The sequence below is a fragment of the Corvus brachyrhynchos genome, unplaced genomic scaffold, assembly GCF_000691975.1.
Source record: "Corvus brachyrhynchos isolate BGI_N302 unplaced genomic scaffold, ASM69197v1 scaffold162, whole genome shotgun sequence".
NCBI classification, from domain to species: domain Eukaryota; kingdom Metazoa; phylum Chordata; class Aves; order Passeriformes; family Corvidae; genus Corvus; species Corvus brachyrhynchos.
This window is the reverse complement of record NW_008236696.1, coordinates 1,158,656-1,179,162: the sequence shown is the minus strand read 5'-3', so window position 1 is coordinate 1,179,162 and position 20,507 is coordinate 1,158,656. Positions and strand designations below refer to the sequence as shown.

Genomic DNA, 20,507 nt, shown 5'->3' with positions numbered 1-20,507 from the left:
TGCACAGGAGCTGAACAACACGGGCTGATGACACTCCAGATCCTGTTTGCTTCCCGACTCGTCCTGGCAGCGCGTGGCTCCACTCGTGCCGCACGTGGCTTTGACCCCCTGGTTTCTCGGAGAGACCTCCCTTCCAGTGGGGCTCAGCTCTCCTGCACCACACCAAACACGCTCTGAGCTGGCAAGAGCAATTGAAATGAGGAGCAAAACAAATCCCAGGCGTTGGTTTTTGAGCAGCTCTGTGATTACCACGAGGAGAGAATAGCTGCTGCCATAGAAACGGCAGCGCCAGCCTGGGGACCACGCGCTGCTGGGGCACACCTGGCATGCTCACACTGTGACATGTGCCAGGGCCACAGCCCACTGCTGCACCACCCCTAAGGCCACAGAAATATCCAAAATACGAGCCTCCGCTCTCTCCCAGAACTTTTCAAAGCTGGTACTTCTTCTCCTGCCAGCAGGCAAAGAGCTGCTGGTAAACACAGGATGACCCAAGCCCAGTTACAACTTGCTCTGCACTTCCTTGCAAAACAAAACCCACAGTAAATCTAGTGCTACTTACCCAGCTCTGCATAGTCTGTGTGTGGAAAGGCACCCAGCACCTCTGCACAAACCCGTGGGTGATGACAGCACAGGGTAACAACATTCAGAACTCCAACAGCAAATGTTTAAATCCTCCTCCACTCCCATGGGCTCTCACTGCCCTCCAGCATCTCTGCAGACACCCCTGGAAATAAACCAGGGACCACTGAAAAGAAAAGATCTCCTCAGATGCCAATGTGCTGATTACTATTCTATAGACATATTTAAAATACTTTGTTAAAGAGATTGTTTTGGCAAGCACTGCTTAAATAAAAAGCCGAGCAAGCAAATGAAAAAAATCATTGTATTTCCCTAGGAAAACCCTGCTCATGTTGTAAACTGCAGTAATTAAAAAAAGCAAACGAATTGCTGTATTTATGCAGTGACTTGAAGAAAAGCATTAAAAAAATTAACATGAATGTGTTTGACAAGAAACACATAATATATTAATTCATTGTGATGAAGAACTGAATTCATTGCACATAATAAGTTAAAAGCTCTATTATTTCAAGTGTTTAATTACTAAGAGAAAACCAACCTAGGTATATTTTTATAAATATAAATCCTTAATTTTTCATGCAAGCTATTTAAAATAAGTGATTAGAACACCTGACTTTCAGATTATTACTATAAATTTACTCTTCACAAAAACCACTTCAATTACAAACCAGAAACATCCTGAGGTAAACGGAGGACTCCCACCCCTGCTCCAGGCTGCACAACAGCACTGACCTGCCAGAAGGGGCCACATAGACCCAAAGGGCTGTGTTCAATTAAAATAAAGAATTAAAACAGAAAGAATTAAAACATTTATTGGGCATAAATATATTACATATACACTACAGATACAGTTAAGTCTTACATACATAGTGTAGTATTTGCAAAATCTATACATTAAAATTGATATGGCAGTTTTAATATAATGCATATGAAATAGTCTAAAATTTACAATACAAGAAAACTTCTGATTATTTTTTTTAAAGTTGAAAAGCTTGGAATGTATGTTCCCATAGTGAGGTAAAAACATTTTATTTTTCTTTTTCAATTTAAAGAACTGTGCAAGGATAAGGTTCATACACATTCAATTAGGGCACTTCTCAATCGTGACACTGAATACTGAGCTACTGGAGCCAACAAACAGGATTAGAAAACACTTCAAGTTCATAAAGAAAAAGGCAGAACAATATAAAAACATCTCTCTCCTTCCTGAAGGGTATTAAACATTTAGTGTTTCATTCTACCTCTGTTGTTGGTGGTGATTCCTGTGAGAGCAGAGCGCCCTGGGGTTGGATCCAACACCTGCCACTGCTGGATCAGGGGCACGAGGAGGTTTGGGAAGGGCCAAGGCATCAGCAGTGGTGGGTGAGGGACAACGTCCCTCAGAGCAGAAGGGTTTGACATCAGTGATCTTTGTCATCGACACACGAGTGACAATCAGATCACTACGGCAGGACACACAGACTAAAAATGTCAAATTCACTGGGCCTGTCCCAGCTCCTCCAGCACAATCTCCCAAAACCTCAGGCTTGGACTGGGTGCTCTGGTTAGTGTGGTTACACAGGGACCAAACAAATCAGCAGTGACAGAGATGCTTTGAGTGTAACTGATTGCTCTCCCCTCCACTTCTGCTCACTGCTTTTAGTATCACTCGTATTTCAAACTTTCAAAATTGCTAATCTAGAGCACGTTGGGTTTTTTTCCTTTCTTTATTAAAGCAGGTTTTGTTTTTTTGTTTTTTTTAAAAAAAAGCTGTCAAGCTTGGATTTCATAGCAGCAGTGCTCAAACAATATACCAAAAATAAAAAAAGGGAATCTATTCAAATTTCTGGGTTTTTTCCAAACTAGCGGTCTTTTCATCATTTTAAAAAATACACTCTTCTCCCCTCCAATGAAAACAGCTGTATACTCTTTGCTCACAAAATACAGATGCAAGGTCACAGAGTTTCATATCACAAATAAATTTAAATAAGATGTAAATAAATTTGACAAGCCATGACTTTGGCAAGAAACAAAAAAATATATATATTTAGCTCAATGCCATTAGTTTGCAAGGCTAAATCAAACTAATTATAGTCAATAACAAAATACAGAACATTTCTAATATTTGCTACATCTAGAGAGGCACACAGAATAATTCATTGATCTTAGCACTTTCTTTCCAGAGATGATTTTGTTTTTGGATACATGTAAACGTTTGAATCACTGATAATGGGTTTTTTTGGCATTTAATGTACTAGATGCTCCCATCTTCAAAAACACAAGAAAATGCAAGAAGATTAATAATACTAGGAATGCTGCCAGGTAAAAAGTTGACCTAAAGTACAACAGTATAAAACAGACAAAATGTAACATGCTGTGGGGAGGGTGGAGAGGGGGATTAGATTAGTACATAAGTACACTTTTTATTTTTTATTTTTTTTACAATAAATAAAAAGATTGCACTGTAATTGGTATTTAAAGTACTGTATGCAGTATATAGTATAAATAAACCTAAAAACAAAAATAATGTTGTTTTTTTCCCCATTACTTTGGTTAAGGGAATATTATGCTAGTACAGGACACTGAATCTTAGATGATGGAGACAGAGCACAAAAAAGCTAGGACAAAAGCAAAACCAAGTAGCAAAAATATACAAAAACAAGAGGCAGGGAAATACACTGTGTCTGTTGCACCCTTTTGGAATCTATTTGCACCTCCAGCTCATTTATGTCCCTGAGGTACTCGCACAATGTTGACTTAATATAAATAACCCCATGACTCGAGAGTTAAAAATCTAGTGTCTCGATGGATTAAAATGTGTCTGGGAAGGGGCAGGCAGGAGGGGGACACTGCCACCAGAGCAGGGACCATTCCTCTGCAGGACTCTCACCTCAGTTTTGCCAGGTACCAAGTTATTTCAATCAGCCCCGTGGTAAGAACAGCATAGACACCCATTTAAGGTATTTAAAACGAACAGATGTGATTTCTGATACCTCCAAGAGTTCCATAAAATGGATACCCCTCCAAAAAATAATAATAATATTAATCATAAAAAAAGATCAACTGACAGTAAAGTTTGCTTCCATTGAGTATAAATCTCACCTAATTCAGTAGAGGCAGTTAAGCTGTCACCAGCTCGAATCATATAAATCAGGCTGAACATAATAGAATAATATCTAGCATCAGATTAGGAATAGTTATATACAGTGACAAACAGACAAGTTAAAGCAGCTTTTAAATAGCTGAACATGGGAATAACTAACTATTGCACAATGCCCTCTTACTTAAAATTACTGCTAGGAATCAAAATGGTAAAAAAAAAAAGATCTATAATGCTTCATAATTTATATGCAGTTTGGTTATTTGATTTCTTATACAGGCAGTTTTTATAGTGTTTGTAACGGTAAAAATAACAGATAACTAAAAAGGTTTTTCAACTGCAGGATGCTGTTCCAATTTAAATGCACTAAACAGTTAAACTAAGAACTTAGGTTTTATCTTGAAAAATTGGGGCAAATGTAGTGAATAATTCGTAGGCAACATTGCTAATACTGTTCAAGGAAAAACTGGTACTTGACTAACACTGTATTCTAGTCTTACCACTATACACACTTGTGACTAATGTTTAGAAGGAAAAAGAAGAGACAAAAAAAGTGACTCATGATTAAAATTTCCTAAATAGTAAGATAAAATAAGAGACTGCACTAACTTCAGTGAAAAGACCCAAAGCAACATTGAAAAGGCAAATTGGTGACAATTTTGAAATCGTGAAGGAAAAACAAAAAAATCTTGCTTTTGGTATCTGGTTTGTTTGTTTCTCCAGTTTGACCACTTCCTAGTTCTGAATTTCAAAAAGGTGCATCAAAACACTGATTTATCTTTCTTCAAGCTAGAACTGTAAAAACAAGAGAAGTATATAAAACGCATGGTAGAACAAAGGATTTCCAAAAAAAAAAAAAAAAAAAAGGAGGAATATCTGAATAAATGTGTGGATTATAATGCGTAGCATTAGTTAAATCTGTATCTCAAACTCCCGTTGAATTGTCTACTTCATAAAGAAGTACTGTAATATACAGGCGAAGATGATGGACAGGCTGGCGAAGCCGAGCACGATGAGGGCCGCAAACTGTTCGTCCGTGGGCACCATGGCCTTGGCCTTGGCGTCATCGGCGCCGCCCGGCTCGCCCGCCAGCACCAGGGCACTGCGCTGCAGCGCGAAGGCCACCGAGGGGCTGAAGGGCCCGCTGAGCTCCTGTGAGGTATCCAAGCACCGGCGGCAGGCGCACACCCGGAACCGATAGTCTGTGTTCACCTGAAGGCCTGAGATGTGGAATGTGGTCTCTTCTCCCTTGTACACCTGCAAGAACAAGCCAGGGAGCCTGGTGAGACACAACCTCCTCCTGCTTGCAGGGCGGCAAACAGCGCAACAAGGCGGGGTTTTGCAAGGATTTCAGCCTGGAAGCTCAGGGCGAGTCTCTACGGAAATGCTTCTCCAAAGGAAGGAACTCACTGGGTCAATGCAGGTTTTGTAAGAACAGGCGTGTGGAGGATGTCTCGACACAGTGCACACAGGGACAGACAAACACATCAGACAGTGCAGCAATGGTAACACACACTCATCGTTTGTGGGCATGAAAAAAGTCACAAATGTATTTCTGCACTCTGAAAATGTGACTGTATGCCTAAAACATGTCTAAGACATAGTCACCTCAAAAGGAAGAAAACCTGTGAACAAGGTTATTGAGAGTCATTCAATGTGCAGTTGTAAAATTGCTCATAAATGTCATTTTCATGTATTTTCCCCTCACATTTCTCTCAAGAAACAGGAATCTTACCAGAAATTACACTTGCAGAATGGTGGAAATAATAAAATATTATTAAGATGTGAAAAATCTCCTCTTGACTGCACTGTATTTGGTTGTTTACCAACACATCACATATTTATGTTAATCAAAGGCAGGTACCACATGACTCAGAGCACAAGTCATGGCATTAGAAAGGAGAGAGAAAACTGAGTACCTGAGACAACTTTGTGACTTAAATGGAAAAAAAAACACTGGAAACATTCACCAACTCTGAAAACAAATAACTTATATAATGGATGGTTGTTGAAACTGGTATTTTATGAAATGAAAAAAGTGTCAGAGTGCCTGCGTCTGCTGGGAAAAAAACATCCTGAACCCTCAGATACTTCTTCCTCTGTTTACTTAGCATTTCCCTTCTCCTCAGTGTGGGAGCAGAAGGCTGAGAGCATCTCTGCCCTCCCAGAGGCAAGAACTCATCTTAGAAAAGAGGAGCAAGTGGCAAATTAGTCCCAAGCCCACAGAGGAGTTCCTGTGTGTCACCCTGGAGTAAGAAATGAGGAGGAAAGAGAAGAGACCTGCTCAGCTAAAGACCACTTAAAGAGCTCAGCTTTCCTGCTCTGCTTGCCCCTGAGATTCATCCCTTGGTTAAACAGTCGCCTGCTGATTTTTTGAGGTGGCCTGGGACAAAAATATTAAGGTGGTTCTTTAGTTTTCTCCCTTCCTTTTTCAGCTTTCACACCTTTTCCAAATACAGTTTGAATGATGGTGAGTCTGGGTTTCCAGACTAAGCATAAGGCCTCTAACTGGCTCATGTTTCTTTGACCCGAGGCACAGATCAAGAAACAACATTTAAATAAACGCTGCCTTGCTCAAGTATTGCTCAGCATTTGCAGGAAGTTCCCTCTAGGTCCAGTGACAGGAATACAACAAATTCATCCCACAAACCCCTGTGACTGGCCACAGCCTTGCACCACTGCCCTTCTTCTCATCTGTTTCTCTTCCCAATGCCAACGAGCAGTGAGTCATTGGGTTACAGTAATTGCAGGGAAAACAAACCTGGAAGTGCTGTAGCAGCCCACAGAAGTGATGTGAGGGTTGAAATATCCATTTGCAAAGCACTCCTCATCCCAAGAACACCTCTGCCACTCTGTTCTGCAACGGCAATTCCATTTCTAATACACCTGTTGTGGGCAACTGTGCTGTTCCACAGGACTGAGTCAGGATTCTTCCACATGGAGGATGTGCCTAACTCCCATTCCTTTAGATTCTGAGTCAGGGCAACTCAAAGCCCTCACAAAACAACTGTCACCAAGGTTTGCTTTCTGGTGCTGCTGTAATTATTAATTTCATTCAAGACATATAGCCAGAAAACCTCAATATACCTTTGCCACCAATATGATCACGCTTTCTGGTGCTGCTGTAATTATTAATTTCATTTCAAGACATATAGCCAGAAAACCTCTATATGCCTTTGCCACCAATATGATCAGTTCTGAACCAAAATTAAAAATTCAATAAAATCCAAATAATGTCATTTAATAAAAATTTACAATCTAAACTTCATAAATTACATTTAACAGATACTAGGGATGGGATATATATCCCATAACCTGTCTTTGCACTGAAAAAAATCCTGTCCAGTTAATTGGGTTTTTTACTTGTTCTGTTCTGTCAGGGCGGTGAATACCAGTGTAACTGGAGGCCAAGTTTGGCTAAATCAAAGACCCTATATCTTCATTATAGTCTAACAAGTATAGATGGCCAAGTTCACTCAAGCCAGCTACTCAACAGCACTTCTCAGAAGAAGGCCAGACAGCCAAGTGAGAGGAGAGTGTATCTTCAAGGGAAGTTTGAAAAATTATTGGAAGTAGATAGAATATGTGAATTAATATCCACCAATGATAAAGACAAAACACTTCCTGCACTAGTGCTAAGACAGTGATGGAAGTTGTCCTGCTTTCAGTGGTTTGATGAGTATGTACCAGCAGTGGTACATACTATGTACCACCATGTCTCTTCTCAGCAACAATTGTTAAATTGTCACCCACTCCTGACAGCAGCCTCTGTACCCTCTGCCAGGGGCTGCAGCAGCACCTCAGAGGTGTGGCAGGATGTCCCCAGCACAAATACATTTGGTTGTGAACACCCTGTTAAGAGACTTAACATACACAACAGAAAAAACCCTTGACAACTATGAATAAGGTCTTTAAATCTGCCAAACAAATATGAAATCAAATATAACTCCATAAAGCAGCACAGTATTTTATATGTAGCACATTATGCTTTGGTGGCTAACAAGCCAAAGTGAAGTCCCTATCCAATTTATCACTTTCAGTTCCTAAAAACAGCTTTTTGGTTTGGACACTTGAGAATATAACAAAAATGTGATGAGCTTTTTGCCTGGCTCCCTCAATGAAAATAACATCACAAGTAATAAACTGCTGCTGAAGACTCCTGTGGTATTTGATCCTACTGATTGAACTAGACAGACAGAATTCCTGCAGGCAACGATTTCTCAATTTCACTGATCTCATTAAATAATCCCAACCCTCTCCCCTCCTTTCCAAATAATAACAATAACAGCTATAATTGCCCTATAAGCAACTGGAAAGTGCAGGGTAACCTCACCTGGTTGTTGCACCCCAATGCAATGGCCAATGTGTTAAATAATTAATAAAAGCCTATTTTGTATGGTGATAAAAAGATAAAGAATCATAGAATAGTTTGGGTTGTAAAGGACCTTAAAGATCACCTAATTCCAACCCCCTGCCATGGGCAGGGACACCTTCCACCAGACCAGGTTCCTCCAAGCCCTGTCCAAGCTGGCTTTGAAAACTCCCGGGGATGGGTTTCAATCTATGTCAAAAGCATGCCCATTTCAGAAGTTTAATTTCTTCTAAGTCACTTGACAGATTTATTTTTAAGAAACTGGATTATCATTTCATCCAAACTCAACATCAGCTTCACTCACTTCACTGCTGAGGTGCTCATAAACCCCCCAGAGTTGTGTGACAACCTTGTCTGAACAGAGAAACAACCATCCCTTAGAGCACCTGCCTTGAGGTTGTTTGCACTGAAAAACCCCAACCAAAGGAAATTATTTGCTCCATCTCATGACACAAAATTGGCACCAGGAGGCACAGGAAATACTCAATGCAAGTGGCACTACATGCCAGCAGGTACTGTGTAGTTCTGCTGTATCTTGGCATACAACTAGCACAAGTGCCTTTGACTTGTTACTGAAAATAGAGAAGGAAACCCAATTTTTGGCTGATTAGAGCTTTACAGAAATTATCAGTTCACTAAAGCATTTCAGAGATTATGTATCTACAGAATTTAAACCAAAGAAAAAACAATAATTAAAGTGAGAGCTTTAGTTAGGCCAGCTGGGGTCTCCCAGGCATCCAGCTCTCAGTGCACACCTGGGAACTGCTGGGGGATTTTCACACACCCAGTGTATCCTACCCATACTTTTTCTTCTTTTGGAAAGCATTTGGAGACTTTTTTTTCCCAGAAGAGATGTGGCAGAAGCTGATGAAACGCTGCTGCCTCCAAATTCTCAGAAATTTCAAAGGCAGTACATTTTGCTTCAGTGGCAAACAATTTAAGGATAAAGAAGCTTTAAAAAGCTCAGTTCTCATTTCCCATGGTCAGCTCTTAGGAAGAGCTGGTTCCTGGGTGATGCCATCCCCAGAGCTGCTCAAGTGGGAAACCAAACCTTAGGCTGCTGGGCATTACAGCTGTTATCCCAAACTGCAGCTCCTGCAAGTGCTGCACAGCCCAGCCCACTCACCTAAATCCACATTAAAACTATGCAAGCACAGAGACATTTTAATCCACTTTGGAGCTAAATTCTGAGTAAGCTTTGCTAGATAAAAGTGCAAGAAACAGAAAAACAAATCCAGGCCACTGATTCCTGTAATCTCCTGTGGCTTACATCCTGATTCATAAACAAGGAAGATTTGATTTCCTAAAAAGAATTGTCCCATGCCATTGCTTTTTTAAAAATTATCTGTAAAGATAAAGCACAAAAATACACAAAAAGGAACACACTGTGTGAGAAACAAGGAAAGGAGTAGTTAGCATTTTTTAAAATACACTTTCCAGAGAGCTAAAATGTTATCTGTTTAGCTCCAGCAAATCCAGCTCCTCAGACAATTCTCAGCAGAGAAATATTTACAAAATATTCTCCCAGAGGAGGGCAGGGATGGCTATAGTCCCAGCCTGAAAAAAAAGGCTTTTGAGTACTTTGGTATCACCTCTGATAGATCAAATGGTGGAAAATCAGCAGCTTTGGGGCTGCAAACACTCGTGTACAGGGGAGTGAGACAGCTCAGATGTGACAGTCTAAAGAGAAACAACAGCTTCACCCAAAAGCATGTCGGTGGCTGATGCTGCATTCCATGAATAGCCTGAAAATCTACAGTGTATTTCATCTGTGCAACCCTTCAAAACAACTTGCAAAACGTTTCTAATAATACACCCCCTTAGATACATATGCAAAAGATGTATGTCACTTGCAGGGATCAAAACATATTTTAAAATAAATTTAGGACTTGCACTTCAAAGGTAATTAACATATCCCTAACATTAATGAACCTATTAATGACAGTACTTCTCAGTTAAATAGTAGCAGGTGATCACAGACATGTCAAAGCAGAGGTGAAATGTATTAGCCAGACTACCACTGAAAGGTGTTCCTGTATTTTATCTTCCCTGCACATTACAGGGGCTCAGAGCACACAGCCACTGCAGCTCATGGACAGGGATGTGCCCCAGGGCTGAGGCACCACCCACATTCCTGACGAAGATAAAACACCCTGATGGGCAAAGGTGATTTCTGCAAAACAGTGCAAGTCCCCCTCTTCCCCTCGGCTGGTTATCAGCCAGCACATTTACACAAGTCCCAGCGCCACTTGGAGCATCCCAGCCAGGAACTTCTTCCAGGGTAACAACTGTAACAACTCACAAAACTCCCTCCTCAGGGTCATGCCCATGAGAAATGAAGACCTGCAACATAAGAAGGTCCTAAAAGTATTTTTAAAAGTATTTTTTACTTCCTTTGCTGTTTTTTTTTCACACCACAAGTTCTGAACTGTGCAGATTAAGGCATCACTTATCTCCCAGGAACATGAAGGTGTGCCCAGTTCTCCCCAAGGACACCAGAACACTTTAAACACTGGCGCTATGTTTACTGAAGCTGTAGCAGGAGGTGAAACACCAAAGCTACTTTGTACACCAGGCAACAGCAAAATGGGTCCAGTTATCCACTTGCCACTGACGTGAGGCCAACACAGTACGCAGGGGTTTCATTACCTACACCAGCACCAAAAATGTTTCCTCACAAAAACAATAGTTAGGTTTCTGAATCTTTATCACCCCCATGAATTGTCTTGGCATTTTTTGTGTTATTTTTTGGTAATTCATTAGTTCACAGTAACACTCAAAAACAGACTGAAGAGGAACAAAGACACAGTTGCAAAGAAAGTACTACCTTATACAAATTTTTAAGAGTTTAATTAGCATAATGTAAGAGTTCACTAGCATAGAGTAAGAGTTTAATTAACATAGCATATCTCATTCCCTATTTTGGATTTATTTGGACTCTGCATGACCACAAAAGAAAGCACAGGAAAAAGAGAGCACACAGATGAAGTGCACTGCAAATCACACAGTCAGAGGTGTGACAGATGACATAAAAGATCTAACTGTGAATGAGCTGCTCTGTTTTGGGTGCTCTGGGAAGTGTCCACTTGTGATGTCTGATCAAGACAGACAAGGCAAGAAGGATCAGCTGTACTTCACTGCCTCTGTTTCCACAGTGACAGGATACACAGCAATTACACGTGCATCAAAACCTCAGAAAGGAATGAGACAGATGAACAAACCACTTAATGTGGTATTTGACTGAAAACCCTGATGGACAGTCTTGGAATTGGCTTAGAAAGATTCATCTTCTGACTTCATCTCATCTTCAGATAATGGTTAAGAACAGCCAGCATGGGTTGGCCACAATTGTAACTTTTTAAAGGTTAGTACAGTTAAAAATAGTGATTAACCACAGAAAGAGCACAAATCACTCCAATAAAATAATGATGTTCTACATACTCCCTCAGGGGAGAAAACAGCCCGTTACAGCCCTTAATTTTGACTCAGCCTTTACCAAAGTGCACCTGACACATCACCATAGGGTGTAATTCAATACAGTAGAAAGAAGCAGCACAGTGGATTTTCAAAACCATTTCCATTATGCCATCAATTTAACAATATTAAATCCAGACCATTTCCCTACCTGCTTGTATTCAGATTCTCTTCCAACCAGTACCTGCAGAACATAACCAACAGGATCTCCCTTCATGGGTGGGACCGTTTCCCAGGTAACTTCACAGGAGTTTCCTCCCAGCTGTGTCACTCGAGGGGCTACAATAAAAGGAAATGTGTTCATGTTTAAGATAAAGACTGCACTGAAATCTTCTTTTATGAGCACTGTAATATATACCAGACAGGGTAGAGCACCTCTTACCTGTCAGCTCTGTGAGCTGCTAGAAAGGAGGAGTTGATTTAGAGAAAACTTTCAAAACTTAATTGCACTGATCTTTTCAAATCAGAAGCCAAGGCACAAATTACACAGGCATTCATAAAAGCAACAATTCTGTGTAGTCCTGAGCAAACATCTGTGGCAGTGGAGACGCCTGCACATCCCTCCTATGCTACACACCATTGAAAGGGAGGAAAAATATCGAACTTTTCATTTAGGAAAAATAGGAGAAGGGATGTGAGAAGAGAAACTAAAGAATCTGCTGTATTAGAGATGCAGCCCAGGCTGGGAAGCAAAAGGACAAGAGCAATTTTCAAGACTTGGACTTGTATCTAACTCTGAGCCTGACATCCACTTGATCAGACCTGCTATTTCTAGCCAGACTTAAGACTAGTGCTCTCACTAGAACTCCAGAGAAATCCAATTTGTCAGCTGTTACAAGGCTGCTGTCCTTGGCAGAGGCTCCCTCACCAGCTGAAAGCCAAGGGATGTTGTGCCTTGACCCACGGCAAGCTCAGAGGTGAGCCTGCCAAAGCACAGACAGGCAGCACATGTAAAACGAAGCCTCTGCCACTGGAAGGCATGCAAAGAACTGCAACAGCATCCAGGGTCCACCAACCTCTTGATCAGGCAGAGCCAGCAAGAACAATACAAAAAAACCCAAAAAACCAAAAAAAAACCAAAAAAACCAAACCAAAACAAAACAAAAAAAAAACAACAACAAAAAAAAAAACTGGGAGAAACAAGAGCCCTGAACACTTGTATCAGGTGGTGAGCACGTGCACGTGCAAGGACACGAGCTTGTTAAAGGCAATCTAGATCCCCAACCCTACAAAAACAGACAACAGGAGGGTCTGCCACAGAAACAAACGCTGCTGCATACATTACATGAATTTTAGCCTGATTTGTTACTTCCCAAGAGGAAGGCATGAATCATGAAGGCCCAAAGGTAATCAATATCCATTTACTTCTCTCTGCACATCTGCTAGTGTTGAGAGACTGATAATAGACGCCTTCATCTTAGCTGACAACAACAATCTCAATTATTTTTCCTTCTCCTTCCATCCTCACTTCAATACATGTAGATTTTTGTCTGACACTTACAAAACACTGCCATTACCAACAAAGCTATTCTAGGGTTGGCATCATTAAGAGACTAATTAGGAGACCTTACAGGAGAATAAACACTTTCTTCTGAGAGATGAGAAGCCGAATCAAGTTTATCACATAAATTCCTTTGTACTGCTCCGAGCACAGAAGAGCAGCTGATCTAGCAGGGAAGGACACCCCCAACAGTGTTCTCCCTTCTCTAAGTATTTTTTTACAAAAGGTGACAAAATCACCAAAGCCAGATTTTAAACATAGAGAAGCAAAAGAAACCTCTCTGACAAAACTGAGAGTTGTTGTTTCTCTCAGTAAATGATAGGGCTTGACAGGGAAGACTTCAGCACCCAGGAAAAAAGGTGCATTTGATTTCAGCTCAGCTGATCTGATAGCTCATACAGCAAACCCGCTGCCTTTGTAACAGGCCAAAGAAGGCCTAATTAGACCTAGAACAAAAGCCCTAATTACACCAAGTTTTATCATGAAACACCTTTCACTGTAGTTTTTACTGTTTCTACTTTTGCTCCTTCCTTCCTTCCTCCTCCTCCAGATCATAATTACTTAGGACAAAATTTACACTCAGTAAAAGACATTTCATTATAAAAACTTCATTTAATTAGGCCTTTAGTTCTTCTAGTGGAACACATGCTGAGTTCTAAGTCTAATGCTCTGTATGTGAAATATCATGATTAATTTTATACATTAAAGGAAAAAATAAACCCTGAAGGTCTATGTTGGGGACATCACCTACACAACAAAAAATGTTTAAACTTTACTAAAGCCTAAGTTAGAAGGTACACACATATACTACAGCTGTTAGACCTCTTGTATAAATGCTGTAGTAGTCCAGAGCAATCCCCTGGTAAACACTATTGATAGCAGCAGCATTTTAGCAGACTTTTATTACAACAGTGGCTGACATAACATTTATGTTGCTTGTGTGATTTTTTTTTTTTTGGGGTGGTCATTTAGCTTAAGTAACTTCACAACTCAGAGAAACCTCCAGCCAGCACAAACTGGTTCTTCACACGAGTTATTACATACTTATGGTAACCCTTACAATCTCCCCCCATACTTACCAATTACATAAATATTTACATGTTACTTACATGTAAAAAAACCTACTACATACCTTTGATTGCAGGTGGGACTGACTTAGTTGTGCAGAAGGTACAGATTTCTGAGAAAGGTCCCTCCCCAGCATCATTGACTGCCTGTATTCTGAACGAATAACAGGTGGATTCCGTCAGCCTCTGTATCTTGTACGTGTGACTTGGTCCCCTATAAATTGGGATAAACCTGAAACCATAAAAATGAGAGTATGTAGTTACACTGGAGAGGCACTGACATTTCTGGATATTGCATTTATCAGCTCCAAGTATCCATCTTGTGAAAATTGGCACCATGTGCCCTGCAGGGCTGCTAAAAGCACGTATAAAAATGTCATGTTTATAACACACTAATGATGATGAGAAGGTTGGGGAAAGCAGCAGTTCATTGTCCCTTTTGAAACTACTATTACCTTGCAAAATGATTACATGAATTATCAGGAAGAACATCTGTCAGTGGGATCCCTGCTGCCATGGAATCAAAACAGATTCAACCTGTGTCCTGCTGCATTACACCATGTGTGCTGCTGGTTTAAAAGTATGATGAAAACACAATTAATATGTTGACTCTTTAATAGATTTGGCCTTTATTTGCACATTAAGACACAAAGACTGTGTCTTGCAGTCATCTGTGTCATCTTCCAAAACACTTCCATGGACAAGACTAAACAAGAGCACACACAAACTTGTCCAGCATAATGCTGAACAAAACCAATGTCACTCAAAAAAAATAAAGTATACAGTTGCTAAAGAGAATCTAACTTGTATTTTCTATTGCTCTGCTCAGATAAATGCTTTTCACTAGCAGTTGTATGTCAGCCTGCAGTTTCTAGCTAAGCCCCTGACCCCCAGGAGCTGAGCACAGTGGGGATGAAAGCAAATAAAGAGGAAGCACCCAGATTGTGCATCCATCCACTCAGCCTCCACCAGGCAACAACACCTTGCACGCAATAGTCCTGGCCTTGGAGAACAGAAAATTTGCTGTGTAGGATCACATACTTTTTTATGATTATTTAGTACCCTTATTCAAGTATCTTAACCATTTCAGAAGGTTTTAAATCACCAGGAAGCCAAGAGATATTTTTACTTGACCTCCCAATCTAGGTGCTAGCTTTATCCTTTGGCTTTGCATGAGATACACAGTACAAGCAATTTGAGCAATTCAAAGAAACTGGGTCTGCCAATTAGCTCTCCGGGACAGAAATCAATTTGTATTACGTTATGACTGCAATCCACGTAAGTACAAACAGAGATCCAGAACCATCTGTAATAAAAGGAAATATTCAGGTAATTCAAACTGCTGGAAATGTACTCTGAGGACTAATGTGACTTACTACCCCCACTGAGTTTTAGTGAGACCCACACCTCAGGTAGGAAACCAAAGATCTGCACCCACAAGTCTTTAAGAGGATAGTTTAGAGACAATTTCCAAAGAATAATTGTTTCCTTAACCTTATGCTTACCCAGTTGAAGAACTCCCTGCTACCCCACATTTCGGAGGCTCGCATAAGCAGCCACAGCATGTTTCAAAAGACTGACACAAACCCATTCTCATGGAATAAAACTGCTTGAGATTCACTGGGTGATGAGCAAGGAACACATACTTAGGACAGCAATAAGACTCGAGACAAGACAACTCTCCCTCTGCCCTTCTTGCTGCTCAATCAGGCAGCTGGCTCAGAAACCACTGCAGTATTCACAGGAGTGTGGAGACTTGTCTCTGACCCTGATCCAAGGGCAACAGAGAGCAAAAAACATCCAATGACCTCTTTGCAATCATCTGTGGAGTTAGGTAAGGAAGGGAAGATAAATGTGCCTTCCCAGCTGACAGAGAAGCAAACCCTTACCCCAGGCTGGGCTTAAGGTACATTTCCCAGACATTCATACAGTCAATACCAATGACTCAAATGAGGTTTTCATCTTTTGGATATGACTAAGGTCACTAACACTTCCTAATACTGAGGAAGTGATCTTGAAAAACATTTGAGCTCCTTCTGTCATTTGGGAACTGGACTAATACTCCCAGTTCAGTTAATACCAACACTCCCATCCAGTTCCCATCTCCACTCATTTCTACTTCTCTATCTCAAAAATCATCCGTAAGGAAAGCAGGAACTGTTACAGAGAAGCTTGCACCACAGGACTGTAATGGAAGCACACTTTAACTTCTGAGATTCGACCATCTTTGAAGAAAGAGGGCTTCCAGTTTTGGAAGAATAAATGCTGATGACCAAACCCATCAAATTTCAGTTGCTGTTGGGCTTTATTGTGACACTAATGCTTTGTAATTGTGTTTGAATATGCAGATCATGATGTAAGGCACATAATGAAGATTAAAGACTAACTTCAAAATACTTGTGATTTTTGGATAAGGTAGTATTTTCCTCATGTGTAAAGAAGGCACTTCAAAATCCTCCAGGATTATTTCTGTTATTTTAGAAAATACTGTAGTTAATTGTTGTAGATGGCTATAGGTATGGAGCAGGCTTTTTTTCACTCTCCTGGGCTTTCTGCTGAAGGACCACAATGAACTTAAGGTTGAGTCAATCAGTGTAACTGCTGTTATTGTACTGTGAGGTCTGCATACATTAAAAATTATCTAAAGCAAGATAACTTGTTCATATTACTGCAATTTCATTTAAAAAATCTAAATCTAATTTATAAAGCACATTGGAACATGAGCTCTATATACCCTTGGCCTTCTTGGCAAGCCTTTTATTGTTCACTGTGCTTCATCCAGGCCTCATTCCAGACATTGCCTCAAGAACAAGTCAGCTCTGAGCTTATTTGCAAGGACTTAATCTCTTATCCACTGAAAAGTTGACTTAATCTGCGTGTGGAAACCTTCCAGGTCCTCTATCTCCCTCTCACCTTCTTCAAAACAAGACATTTTCAATTCTCAGAGGTTTGCCCAGTTGAATTCAAAAGACAATAGGCTACATACCTCAGCTGGCACCCTGCCTTTGAAAAGACTCAGCCTCTGTGGTTACTGGCATTCTCAATACAGCTGTATTTCTTTTTTTTTAAGTTTGCACCATGCGCAATTAAACCTCAATTATTCAAATTTTCCATGCAACAGTGCTGCTTCTCCTCTCCACTAAATTAACTGCAGATACCAAAAAGAAAGCAACTTTCTCCAGGGGTGGAGACACCTCCCAGAGGTTACTTCTCCCTCATCTCACTCGAGCGATCCCAATTCTCCCTTCCCAAATGTTCTCACATCAGTCACGCATTATTCATTTACCTGCACACAGCAGAGGAGAGAGAACATCATGTCCCACCGTGATTGTTAGGGAGACACCACCGCTGTTAGTTTTTCATCAATACCCCTTTATTCCTGGTGAAGATCTTCTTGGAAGTATTTTGCACATTGCAGCTATTTTGTTTCCTCCACTTCAGTCACTTCCAGTCGAGCAGAAGAATACGAATGTACTCGCCCTGCCTCTGCTCATTAATTCCCAGCACATTTTGAGCAGCAGGTTCCCTTTCAAACTCCTGGGTTTCGTTTATATTTTGGTAACCCGTTGGTTCTTACAAGAATTTAATTTGAAAGAAATTCTACCCTAGAGCACTAAAGATGGCAATCTTGGGGGGAGGCACAAAGGCTGGAAGAGCCACCTGAGTGACTCTGTTACTGCCTCTCAAAATAAGTGGTCAGATGGCAGGATTTCAGCTGGAGAGAAATCATTAATGCAGCACCAGTCCGACCCGGCAACCTGAGGCTTCACATCAGCACACACAGGCACCTGCCTAATTAGAAACTAAAGTACAAGAATTTCACAAACCAACAAGCTCTTTTAATATTATTAATGCTACATCAAGTTATCTACACATTTACTGCCCCCACCTACTTTCTTAGACTATTCCTCTAATTTGGTTTCAGAACATTATCAAACACTCACTGATTTATGTGATTTTCTCTCTCCACCAGCAGCTCCCTGGACTGTGGGCGGCAACACGGAAAGGGAAGCTTTGAACCAAAACCATCTAATTCAGAGATGCAGGAGTAAAGCCAACACACGAATTCTTTTAATCTCTGCTGTGTTTTAAAACATTCTACTCAAAGAGAAAACTTTCACATCTGCAGCATCCCCCATCCCCACATCAGTCACTGTTCCTATAACCAGCACCAGGCTGACCCAATCTTTCCAGCTTTGGGACACTTTTCCAAGCCATTCTTTGGGATCTCCTTTTGCAGGCAGGTGCTGAGAGAAAACAAATGGATAACATGAGTTCCCCAAAAGTTCTGTGCTCCCACTACTTCTCCCAGCTCTGTCTTCAGTCCTAAATAAGGTGTGGACCAAACAGATGGGATGCATCAGCCCCTTTGATCTGAAGATCTGTTTTCTGGAAGATTCCCTTTAGAAACTTTTATCTATAATACATATCATATGTATTATAATGTATGCTCACCACTGTCAGTGTGATTTTTGTCTCTATGAATAATAATAGTAACAACAGGACCCAGTGAAGGGGACAACATTTCCTTCCTTACACTTAGAAAAGCAAAACTAAGTGGAGAACAGAAAAAGAAATGGTAACAGTCAGATGGGAAGAGTTTGGTTTTCTTTCCTGAATTATCTAGCACATCTGCAATCTAGACAAAGGGTACTTGCTGCCAAAAATCGATTTTTAGCTTGTTTCTACTAGATTATCTTTCACCTGCTGCTGAATTTGAGTTTGTAACCCATATCTACAACAGATAGTCACTTGTCAGACGTCTGGAATTATTGAGAGCTGAAGTATTTCAGCCTACAGAAGCTCTTCCACAGCAAGAAAAATTGCTTTTTTTGGAAGGAGCATCTGGGCACATTCAGGAGGAATGGAAGGCAGAGCAGCAAAGTGCCTGACAGATGATTCCTGTGTGCAGCCACATCTGGAGGCAAGGAACAGGCAGGGAGGACAATACTGAGCACAGCTTAAATGGGAAGTAACAGCATTTGAATGGAAGATCTGGGAGAAATTGGGGAGAGCACCCAATGGACTCTCCAAATTATACAGTCAGGAAGAATTAGATAACGAGGCAGCTGCAACACCAAGAGCAGATATAAGTAAGAGTGGACTTAAAGCCAAAAGAGAACAAAAACAGTTCAGAGCAGCAAACCAATATTCTCACAGCCTCAAACGTGTTTACCTTCCTTGTGCAGCATTAGAGCCCCTTTCCCAGTATGGCAGCAACTAACAGTGTTTATGGGCCTTCAAATGATGCTCACTGAGCACACTGTGTCCAAGCTGCTGCTGTGACAGCCCCAGGAACCTGGGCAGAGCTGGAGAAGGAAGCCAAGCTCAGTCTCTACTTCAACAACCTCAGCAAAGTGAAGCTGAAACCTTAAAATGTGCTCTTGGAAAACTGGGCAACGTGGTCCTGCTGCACTAAGCTGAGCCTCCATTACTACTTCAGAGATTAAATATTAGAGTCATTGCTCTAATCAAGGCATTATTTTTCTTAAAAGGTTGTTACAGATGTGCAGAAAATAGTTTTTATTACAGTGACAGTCTTGGGTCTAGATGCTGCTCTTATTTATGATCTGCTGTCTGGAATATTTCAGTTACCCATGAAGTCTGAAGTACCTGCAGATGTGCATAGATCAAAATAAAGGAGAAAATTTTATTTGTTAACAAAGCAGGGATTTTTTGAATATATTTATGGAGTAGCATCTTACTCTGTGTCTTCCCAGCTTCCTAACAGCTGAAACACCTCATCTCACACATTTAATGTGGTTTTGTCACACTTCACTTTGTCTCAAATAATGACACACATACAGTTAACTTGCACCTACCACAAATGTGGGTTTACTCCTATTTCCATGAAGAAAGCTGAAATGCATTAACAAGTTAACTTTTTTACACTTGGGAACAGTTCTCCCTCTTCTTTTTCATTTGCAAAGCCCCAAGTGTCTGATCAGAATGCTCCTAACATAAATATCACTATAACTAATAGCAGTATTCACCTACAAAATGCAGTAATATGAACACAGGCTACCTGGAAAACTTTTCTGAACATTAACTTTTTATCTAGCCAGGCTTGCAGTGGAAACTGTAGCATGCCATCTGTCTTGGTGCTCATGCTTAATTCCCTTTTATCACTGTTTTACCCAATATGAAAATGATTCTGTTCCTGCAGGTTTTTGCAAGGATACGTTAATTTACCTGATTTTGTATTTAATAGAATTTCACAAGCCAGTAGGACTGACAAATAACAGTAATTGCTGTTAAAATGGGTGCAAATTGTCTTGATCAAATCAGGAGTGTAAACAATTTTTTAATCAGACTACTTGAAACTTGCAGTAACCAGGGAATGATTATGCAAAAGTCATCAGGCAAGGGCAGCACATTCAGCAACTGACCCCTCTGTGTTTCTATTCTGCCTTCCTTCAAGTTAAAGCAGAG

General features: G+C 40.6%; 1 protein-coding gene across 1 annotated transcript in view; it reads right to left on the bottom strand.

The window, feature by feature from the left end:
- Positions 1–1,378: 1,378 nt before the first annotated feature.
- Positions 1,379–20,507, bottom strand: part of FNDC3B (fibronectin type III domain containing 3B) — a 183,047-nt gene continuing 163,918 nt past the window's right edge. The window contains exons 24-26 of the mRNA XM_017726881.1: positions 14,141–14,307; positions 11,659–11,786; positions 1,379–4,918 (exon numbers count right to left, since the gene is read on the bottom strand). Coding sequence (XP_017582370.1) covers positions 4,607–4,918; positions 11,659–11,786; positions 14,141–14,307 — 607 coding nt within the window. The 3' untranslated portion in view covers positions 1,379–4,606. The remainder of the gene's footprint in view (positions 4,919–11,658; positions 11,787–14,140; positions 14,308–20,507) is intronic.